The sequence below is a fragment of the Arachis hypogaea genome, chromosome 10 (assembly GCF_003086295.3).
Source record: "Arachis hypogaea cultivar Tifrunner chromosome 10, arahy.Tifrunner.gnm2.J5K5, whole genome shotgun sequence".
Taxonomy (NCBI): Eukaryota; Viridiplantae; Streptophyta; class Magnoliopsida; order Fabales; family Fabaceae; genus Arachis; species Arachis hypogaea.
The window spans coordinates 113227489-113238793 of NC_092045.1; the positions used below are offsets into that span (position 1 = coordinate 113227489).

An 11305-nucleotide genomic window follows, 5' to 3' on the forward strand; every position below is an offset into this window, starting at 1 on the left:
AATTTATCAAATGCGTTAAAAGATAAAAAAAATATCTTTTTCATTAAAAAAAAATTTTTTTAACAAAATAATGGCGCTGGACATGCAAAATGTTATTTAACTAGTTAACCACTTATCTTATCTCTCCTTCTCATGTATTCAACATATTTATCTTTTTTTCTTTTCAAAACAGAATTTTAAATAATTTATTTCTTAATTATTTAATTTCCATAATATCTTTGGTTATTCCGTTATGATTTTACTATGCTCAAGTGATCATCAAAGATTTTATCTTTGAATTAAACATAGACAATATTAACTTGATCAAATTGTTTTAGCCTATAAAAAAATATTTTTTCAATAAAAACGATTTGTTTTTCATTTATTTAGTGTATTTGTTAAATTTTAATAATAAAAAAATATTAACAAAATAATTAAAAAAATCTTTTCTTTCAGTAGATTGTAGATGAAGTACATGTTGTTCTACTTGTAACGGATTTCTTCAACAATTTCAACATTTTTACTTATGATAATTTTTTCTACTAGTATATTGTAGATAAAGTGCTGTACTACTTTTATAGAATACACAGGAATGCAGGAATGGATCCTTTTTTTTCTAATGGAGTAAAATATAATTTTTTATTATTAATTTTATAAGTGAGACTAAAAAAATATAAGAAAGAGAATAATAAAGAATTAAAAATTACACTTTAGTTTTTTAATTTTTTTTTACAATTAAGAAGATTCATTCTAAAAAAAATGATTATTTTTATAGTTATTATCTCCTTTAAATAAGAGAAGATCATGATTTTATTATTATTTATCAATCTTACTATAAATTACTAATAATGACTATAATGATTTGTAAAATTTCTTGTTCCTCAAGCTTATATTATAAATTATAAAATTTTAGGGTAAAGTAATAAATTGGTCTCTATATTTGGGTATAATTCTGTTTCAGTCCTTAAGATTTAAAGTATCCTATTTGAATCTAAAAAAGTTTCATTTAGCGTCAATTTAGTCCCACAGTGAGGTCAAAATTAAATAATTAACGGAATGTCTTACATAACAATAGTACAAAAATAAAATCAATAATATGGAGAATAAGTACAAGCTTCAGAGACACAAAATCAACCGTGGAGGCATCAATACACTCATTTATTATTTTTTTTATAATATAAATAAAATATTTTCTATAGAACTAAAGAGAATGATAAATAAATGTGTTGATGCATCAACGGTTGTTTTGTGCCTCTGGAGCTTGTACTCATTCTCTAGATTATCGATTTTGTTCTTGTACTGTTGTTATGTAGGACATTCCGTTAATTATTTAACTTTGACCTCATTGTGAGACTAAATTGATGCTAAATGAAACTTTTTTAGATTTAAATATGACACTTTAAACCTTAAGGACCAAAACAGAATTACGTGCAAATACAGGGAAACAATTTAGTACTTTACCCTAATAGTGATAATGTTAGAGATTAGTAGTTTATTATAATGATAATGTTAGAGATTAGTGAAGTAATATTTTTAAATATTTTGATTTAATTAAAATATTAGTAATAATATTAGAGATTATTATTTGATTACAGTGATAATGTTAGAGTTTAGTGTAGTAATAAGTTTTAAATATTTTGATTTAATTAAAATAATAGTGATAATGTTAGAGATTAATTATTTATTATGGTGATAATATTAGAGATTAGTATAGTAATAATTTTTAAATATTTTAATTTAATTAAAATAATAATGATAATTATAAATATTAGTAGTAATAAATTATAGTGATAATGTTAGAGATTAGTGTAGTAATAATTTTTATTAAGATTATGGATGTATGATAATAAATTAATTATTGTTATTAATAGATTCTAATAATAATTTTTATTAAAATGTGTAGGTATGATAACAAAATAATTAATACTAATTGTTATTAATAAATTTATTGCAGTAATAATTTTTATTAAGATTATACGTGTGATATAACAAATTAATTATAAATTGTTATTAATATAGTAATAATTTTTATCAAGATTATATTATGCGTGTGGGATATTAAAGGCATTAATTATTAGTATTAATTGTTAGTAATAAATTTGTTGTAGTAATAATTTTTATTAAGATTTAGGTACGATAATAAAATTATTATTATTATTATTATTATTGTTATTATTATTATTACTTTTGCTATATAAATATAAATAGAAAATTAGGAATAAGAGTTGTTATGATAAAATAATTTTGAGTAGTTAATAATATAGTTAACATGATTATGTTTTACTGGTTATGGTTATGTGATAATAAAAATTTGATTATGTTAAATTTAATTTATTAACTAAATAAGATTATATTTGTTTAATGTGGTCAGTGGCTACGTTTTGTAGGGTTCACGAATGTTGCAATATGACCACTACATGCTGCTGGATCGGCACAATCAAATTGTGGAGGGATATTTATGTAAAAATGGCTTTTATCACGTTTTTCAGATTGGAATTGTCTAATATCAGTTGGCATTGGTAAATGCTCTGATCGAGAAATGACGTCCTGAGACTCACGTTTTTCATATGAAGCTTCCCAACCTCAAAAAATTGACTTCACTGCCTTCTGTTTTGCCAACCATACTTTGCGATAATTTATGGTGTAGTTAAACTTCGACTGTATTTCTGCAATCACTGATTTTACTTTTATAGATGGGTCAACTTCTACTAACAGCTTTATTGTTTCTGCAATTGTGTTGGAATTCAGCTTCGAATGATCTTGAAAAACGACGGTCCTAGTACAGGTGTGACTACCATTGTACCTCCTTATCTCCCAACAGTACTTCCTGGACATTTTGCTAACCCTGATCAGCCAATCACAACCTGCGCCGTATTGGGTACATTTAGCATAGAATGTCGTCGGTTCTGACTCAAACACCCGATAATCTACACCTCTACGGATGGTATAATCTTTCATCGCCTTAATTACTGCCTTCCTAGAACCGAATTCCATTCCCACGGTGAATTCCCCATCCGTTATAACAGGGAGCTCTGCTGCAATCACACCACAAAATTTATATTTCGATAAATAATTCTTAAATACGTGTCGCATGAAAATAGAGAAGAAGAAGAGAAAGAGAGATGCGAGCTTAAGAGATTTGGAGAATGTGAGAAGAAGATGAAGTAGGTTTGCTCAGTTCTCGGTTGGGTATATATTAAACTGAAATCGGACCGTCCGATCGCTTTTTTATGATTCCAACTTTTTTGAAACCTAAAATCGAACATTCCGATTAATGGAATTGCCCGCCAAAAAAAATCAGTCTCCTAAAAATTGATAAGTCTGATTTCATTGTCCATCAAATTTTTGTCTTATTGGTAAGTCCGATTTTTTTGCACACACACCTTTAACAATCACAAATCAAATAGTTCGATTTATGTCCTCTTTCACCTGCATAAAATCAAACCATCCAATTTCATCCCGTCTACTAACCGCTGTTACAACCGTGTAAAACTTTCCTAAGTTCCATAACCCAGCATTACACCAAAGCTTTGTCAATATATAAAACAATTAGCCTGATCATGGATGTTGCAAATTCGCAAGATGTAACTCCCGATTCTCTCTATGAATTCACACTAGTCTTTGTACAAATACACTTGAAAAAATATCATTAATCGTTATATATAAGTTATATTATTTTGATTTAAATGTTACTAAACACTTACTGTTTTACTGTGTCGATATTTTGAATTCAATTTCTACACTTGATTCTTAAGAATTTGACGCAAAAATCTCAAATTTTTTGGATAACCAAAGTCCGATGACTTTTATATTTAACTTTTATTAATATCACTGTGTATAATTTACATAACTACGAAGTATATATTAATATATTATATGGAGAAAAATTTAAAATGAAAAATTGGTCAAATAAATAAATAAATAAATAAAAACGATCCTAAAAGATGGGAAAACATCCACATGAGGCCTTAGCTAAGCCGCTCATCAGTGCTCCCCGACGCCTAAGTGGCCGGACCAATTCCCAGCAACTCTCTCCTCCGTCGCTGCAGCCTTCCTCCGCCGGAAACTTCGGCAATGGCGCGGGCTCATTCCGTTCTTGCCTCATCTTAATGTCACTCAGATCCATTTGCAACGGAAACTTCACCGTTCCAAACATCCCGTTGTAACGCTTATTGGAGCTGCAGCTCTTCCGGCACCGCCTTTCCATGTAGGACGGTGATCTAAGCAGGGCGGTAAAGCCGTTGGTCCGACCGGAGTTTTGCTTGGCCAAAGTCTCTGGTTTACTCAGCTCCGAATCCGGTCTGGTTTGACGAGTTATGACTTTGCCGCAAAAAACGACGTCGTTGGGAACGGTTGGTGAAACAGCTTTGGGGAACTCGAAGTTGGAGTGAGATGCGGGTCTAGTTTCAAGTAAATTCTGGTAACGTTCCATAATTTGTTAGTGGCTAATGGATTCACAGTGAAAATTCAAAATTGTTTGAAGCTAGTTGTGGATGTTAGTTAATTGGGAGTGGAACACTCAGAGAAGCATTTATAGTTGGTTGTGTGGTTCAACGTTTATGATACGTCATTTTTTTCCTCTCTTTTTTTAATTATTTTGTGATATAATAATAAATTAATACACGCAGAGTAAGAATTACTCTTCCCTTTGTAAGAACTAGACGTTTTTTCTAGATAGAGATTGTAGAGGAAGTTGACTGGGTAATGTTTTGTTTCCACGGTATCGGCACGGCTAGGGTTAGCTCAGTTATAAATAAACTAGTTCTAGAAAGTAAGAAACAAAAGGGGATCCAGAAGAATTGCACTGTATTTCAAAATGGTTCTAGAATCCGTCCATTATTTATTTAAGAGGAATGTTAGGAGACAACAATTTTTGTGATTTGCAGCCATCAAATAGCAGTCAATGATAGTTTTAATGGTGTGAGATTAGTGTGAGCTTTCATCCAATGGTTCACTTTTTTTTACTGGTTACATACTAGCCAGAATTTAACAAAGTTACTGGCTCCCTAAACTTTTCCTTTATTTAAACCTGCATTATTTCTTACTATCGTTTATTGACTCCAAGAAATATTGTCTTTAATACTCCTTATATATGGAATATATTTATCATTTTTTAATTAATTTATACTTATATGCTTTTTGTTTTTTTAAGATATTGATAAGTTCAGGTGAATTTGACATTGCAAAATTAGGAGATATATCTTCATGTTAATTACGTGTATAAAGATAATTACATTTGTGTTTCAACTTCCAAACCTATATTGTCAATCCTCTTTGGCTTTCTCATACTGATACTAAATATTGGTTGATGTTATTTAGTTTGTACAATCGCATAAATCAACATAATATTGTTTATAAATATTAAAAAAAATAGTGTATATTTTTATAAATAAATTGAAAAACGTTATACATAGTAACCTAATCTCAGGCAACATAAGTGCAACACAGCAACTTGCTGTATATAAAGGAATCTAAATTAGTTTTTAAAATAAAAAATGGGAAAAGATTAAGAATAATCATTTTTTAAGCCAATAAACAAAAACAACTATCTTTTTCTTTAAACTTCTCTTTATTTCTTAAAAAAAAAAAAAACTAAAATAAAAAAAAATCATTGTTGCTTAGAAAAGAAAAATTGAGAAGGTGGTGAAGCCCATGCAGCTTCGTGATCACCATCTTCATCCACAACGTATTCAACTTGTTTCTACACTCCCATAGGATACTGGTAGTAGACGCTAACGGATGCGCATTTGTAAAAGCTACATGGTTAGAACAGCATAGGTACTAATTTGTCCCAAAAGACTTGCCAATTAACACATGTAACACATTGACATGATAAAACCATGCAACATTCCATCTATCACCTTCCATTATAAGATTCATTACTTATGAATGGCGAATATCAATACATAGTCACACGAAATGCTAACTATCGCCTTCCATTCAAGATATATTACTTACAGGTAATTTAAATGTTCTCGTTTTACAAAATTACATGAAAGGTGATACCATCAAAAGCATGGCCAATACTACTAGTGCAATTCAAACCGATAAAAAATTCCGACCATAAGCGATTTAGGAATCTATGTTAGCGGTACATTATATGGCCAATACCAACCAGGCACAAAACCAACCACCATATGGCTTAGTACAATGACATCTAGATTTGTAAACTCAAATAGACAATGAACAATGCCTCGTTAATTTGGAGTCCAGCTACTAAGACTGACTCCAATATCAACATTTATGGTCATCGAACAAATTGTTGAACAATTCAAATGATCAGCATACTGCCTCTAGGCTTGATCTACTGTCCCATGTTAGGGGGAGGTGGAGGCATCCGGACACCCTGATTCTGCATTTGTTGGGATGGGAAACCTTGAGGTGGAGGTGGCATTGACGGCGGTCTAGAACCCATGTTGAAACCTCCTGATGTGCCACTGCCAACTGGGGGAGGGGGCGGGATAGATGGCATTCCACCAGGAGGTGCAGGTCTGGGACCATTTGCCATAGGAGGAGGGGGTGGCAATGATCCTGGCATTGGTGGTGGAGGGGCTCTAGGAGGATTTCCAATAGGTGCACCAGGAGGTAGCCCTTGTGGAGGAGGAGGAGGTGGTGGTGGAGCTTGAGGTGGCGGGGGCATGGGCCTTGGTGGAACACCAGGTGCTGCTGTACCATTGGCTGTAGATGGGGGCTGTGGTTTGTTTGCCTCTGGTGGCTTGGATTTAAAATACAATTGTAGCTGCATAAAAATATCAATTTCATCATCAATGACAGGTGACAAATCGAATATCATTGAGCACACCATATGAACAAAAAGAACAAGCAATAGCCAGAAAGAAATTAAACAACCAGATTCAAGGCCATGTGGCTGTAGAGCCATGCCATTTTTCCAATATTAAATGTGTTAAAGATCTCAGGATCAGTGCATATTATTTCCTTGGCTTAACATACTATAGGTTCTGCTTCTAATTTTTCGTCCAAAAAAAGGGGTTCAGAAAGATATAATTAATTCAATGCTCTTAGATCACTTTCCCAGTTCCCTAGGGAAAAATATCAAATTATTCCCCAATTCCACGCAAAATATGTACTTTCATAAAAAAAATATGGGAAACAGGAGGAAAGTATACCGTGAACATCTTTGAATCTGGGTCCCAGTGTGAGAAAAATTTTGGTGTAGACTTATCAATCTCCGTGCTAGGGACCTGTAAATACAGATTAATCAACAAAAGAAAGAATTTTCTCAACTCAGCACAAATGGACTAAGGCCCAATAAAAATTCACTATAATTCTTTTTCCTTAGATAAAATATAAAAAAGACAAAAAGGATAAACAAGAGTAGTGATTTACCTTGAAAGCAATGATTTCATATGGTTCAGCCGCAAACAAAAGATATTGATATCTTTTATCAAATGGTTGCACCCTCTGTGAAAAAATGTGATCAGAGAGGGGGAAAAAGTAATTTATTTTAGACCATGCTTTCATTGAGGACAAAAAGAATGCAACCTAACACAGAAAGATAGTGATAAGCCAATAAAATGACACAGTCCCACCTGCTCATAAGAAGACATAAATCGGTGCCTTGGCTTTGTTAGGTCTTCAATCTCAGGATATTCAATCTGTATAAATTGGAAAAATAATCAATTAAGAAAGTTACGAGGCAGAAGGGAGACTGAAGAAGTGAAGATAACCTAAAAAATACCTGGAAAAGCAGAGATCGTTGCTTTGTCTCTGGATCATATTGCTTTGTCACCCGATATCCAGGTCGACCAATCTTGACTGCCAAAATATAAAATATTTCCGCATTATATTCTTATGTTAAATAGGGTTTCTTCTTTTATAAAATAAAAAGATTTAAAAAAAATCAACCATAAAGTAATATTGACAGCATCTTGCATCTCACTCTGTATAAAACCACTCTCATAGTACGCAAGACACAAATCAGTTCAAATGGAATAACATCATTTCATTCATCATTATAATCACACAATTATGGAGAGCTACATTTGTGTTGTTTTCTAATATGTCCCATAATTCCATAACATATCATGAAGAAAATAATAAGTTGAAGTCCCACAAATAGGCATGGATACTAATCTCATATTCTGATCAAGCACAACATAGCTATAAAGAAAACCCCAAGTTGTGAAGTTATCCCCGTTCACTAGGTACGCCGAATTAGCATTCATAATCCATATAAACCACATCAAAATATGTAAAGAAAATGTTTGGACCTATAAAATCAATTTGAAAACTACGGGCGGAGAATGATTTTTTAGCAGTCCACTCTTTATCTCTTACAAGAGAAGACCAGTAAGTTCTACCCAAGTAGATGTCAATGAAAAATTGAAACTTTAGAAGATATCTGAGGGAAAATTGACTGGTCTCTGAGATCAGAAATGTTAAAGAATCGTCTCCAGATTCAGATATCCCTAAGCTTCAGTCATCAAAACAGATAAATACTATTGATAGTCCCTGTAAATATTGTTACCCCAAACATCTATTTGTCTAACATCCCATCACACGAAATGATACTTTCATATGCTACATACAACCACAACCACCAATGCAGAATGGAATGTACCCTTACGTTGAACCATGAAATTCAAGATAAATAAATCACAATTGTCACTGACGCTTACAAATTAGTATTAGTATCATTTTCATGCCAGATATTTCACTTTAGCTATTATGTTCTTCTTTTCAAGAGAAAGGGTAGTCCTTAACATTGTGTCCTCGTATGCTCTCAACTCAATCAGTACTTAATTTACTAACACAGACACTAATCTGATTGATAGATTGATATCTATGACTAAACTAGTGATATACTATTTTGATTGAGAATTAGAATTACAAAAAAAAATTAAAATAAAAAAATAAAAACCTGTTTTGCGAACGGAAACTTTGCGCTTGTGAGGTTGAGGTTGAGCTGGAGCATCTTTAGCTTCACGAGCAGCACGCTTCGCCAAATTCGTTTGATGTCGTTTCCCCTGCGTATGGGCCAAGTAGTTCCCTTCATTGTTGTGCAAAGTCAAGCAAAGCTTGCATTCGTAGCTGAGAAAAAAAAAACAAGCAATTCAATTTATTGAGAATCGCTCGCAACAGAGGAATATTTTCAGAGCTAGGGTTTTAGGGAAACTAGGGTTTTTGTTTACCTTCCGAGGTGATTGCGCATGAAATAAGGATCCTTGGCGAGATCAATGGTCTCGAGGGCAAGCCGCCGGAGACGCTCGCGGCGGTCGATGGCTTCGTTCTGAGCGGAGGCGGCGCCGCCGCTCCCTGGTTTGGAACCCCATTCTCGATCCATCTATGATGCTACTCAGTAGAGAGCGGGAATAAGGTAGTGAGGGAGGATGGTAATGGCGAAAGCAGCAAGGCGGTGAGGGCAGCCACGAAGGCAGCAATGGAATAGAAGAGAGGGAAAGTGAGTGACTGCAGTGATGGCAGAGAAGAGAGGAAGTGAGATTTGAGATTGGGAGTGAGGCAAAGTTGAGACGAGAAATTGAGCTCGAGAAAGAATCAGATAAAATGAGATTAGGTTTTTTTTGTGGAAATATATCTGGGGACAACTTAGTAATTTCAATATACCTTTTTTTGTTTTTTAAAGCAGGGAGAATTGTGGAGAACTATGGAGAGAAATTAACTTAAGTAAATGGTTAAATTAGTTTTTTAAAAAAAATTATTTTTTAAATTTATTTTTAAAAAAAAAATTTATTTAATTTATTTTTTAAAATTTTTAGTTAGTCAGGTTAGTCTTTTTATCATTTTGGTTGTTAAGAATGTTAAAATTTGCAAATATAACATATTAAGTGATATTACAACACATACATATTAGTTTTAATTAACGATTAATATGATAAATTTATAAAATTAGATCAAATCAATCTCAAATTGAATGATTCTAATGTCTCAAGGTTTCTTTAATTAAATTTTGATTTGATATAATTTTATGAACTTATCATATTAATAGTCAATTGAAATTTTTAAATGTATGTTATGGTATCATTTAACATGTTACATTAGCAAATTTTGATGGCGTAAACAAAAAAGTGGAGGAAGGACTAACATGATTAACTTAAAATTGTTGAAGGATAAATTTGACTGAGAAAAATCTTTCGAGAACTAATTTAAAGAATAAGTAATCTTTCAAGAACGAATTTGACTATTTTACTCAATAACTTAATAAGACTTAATCAACTTGGTAATTTTTATTAAGTGGAGAACTATAATTTTATTATTTTCTTTTCTGCTAACAATCTCTAATACATAGGAAATCATTAAGCATCCTCTCTCTTCCATACCTAAGAGACTCTCGCTTTGAGGGCTGTCACCACTGCTCAACCTTGGCAGCGATGGCCTCTTCTCAACCTCCAAACGTCTCCTCTCTTTTCTTTGTTCTTTTTTACCTCACCTACTCTCTTTGGTATTCTTCTCCGAATAAATGACCATTTGTATCCATAAAAGTTGAAAATACTGACATATGTACTCACACTAGATCGACACTAAATTTGTACCCACGTAAGAAATCTTCTGTGTGACAAAAGCACCCTACGTGGCACTCCAACCCTCCAGGGTACTTTTGTCACATGAACGGCATCTTGCGTGGGTACAAGTTTAGTTTCGATTTAGTGTGGGTACATATGTTAGCATTTTTATCTTTTATGGGTACAAATGGTCATTTATTCTTCTTCTCCTCTTCCAATTTTCCTCTTGATTTTCACTTTTTTTTTCTTCTAGTTTGGTTAGATTCGGAAAAATCATCTCCCTAGCCTTTTTCTTACTTGTTCCTTTCCTTTTCTTTCACTTTCTCTTCTCTTATTTTTTTCTGGTTCTAGTATTTTCTTCTGATTTCAATTTCTGATTTTTTTTTAGTTTCAGGTTTATTTTAATTTCTCTTTTTCTCTGTCTACGATTCTCATTGTTGATTGTTATCGGACTTGAGTTTAACTTTGTGTTCCTGATTTTAATAATCCATCCGTGGTGTTTTTTCTCTTTTATGGTGATGCTTTTGGTTCTTTTTATGGTTGCTGCTGGTGATTTAATCCACATATCTTTTCAAATTTAGAAGAAAATTTTTAGATTTAGGAAATATTCAAATCTATGTGGAGAAGAAGAAAATATATTTTACTGTCTTGCAGTACATCTGTGTAAATTTAAAAATAAAAAAGACTCAAATTTTTTTCTATTTTTATTTTTTAAGATTTTAGTAATCGAATATTATGCTTTCTATCAGATTATAATTTAATACATAAGATATTGAACATAAGATATTGATCTTCTTATTATCGATGTAAAACTGATATCTATTATATTTGTAAGTGTTATTTGG

At 32.2% G+C, this 11305-nt stretch overlaps 1 protein-coding gene across 1 annotated transcript; it reads right to left on the minus strand.

The window, feature by feature from the left end:
* Window positions 1-5899: 5899 nt before the first annotated feature.
* On the minus strand, window positions 5900-9551 carry LOC112716733 (uncharacterized). Its single transcript, XM_025768714.3, has 7 exons — window positions 9132-9551; window positions 8861-9030; window positions 7679-7755; window positions 7530-7595; window positions 7327-7401; window positions 7107-7181; window positions 5900-6718 (listed from the first exon to the last, which is right to left on the minus strand). The coding sequence occupies exons 1-7, from the start codon at window positions 9281-9283 to the stop codon at window positions 6284-6286; spliced, it is 1050 nt and encodes a 349-aa protein (XP_025624499.1). The 5' UTR covers window positions 9284-9551; the 3' UTR covers window positions 5900-6283.
* Window positions 9552-11305: the final 1754 nt, after the last annotated feature.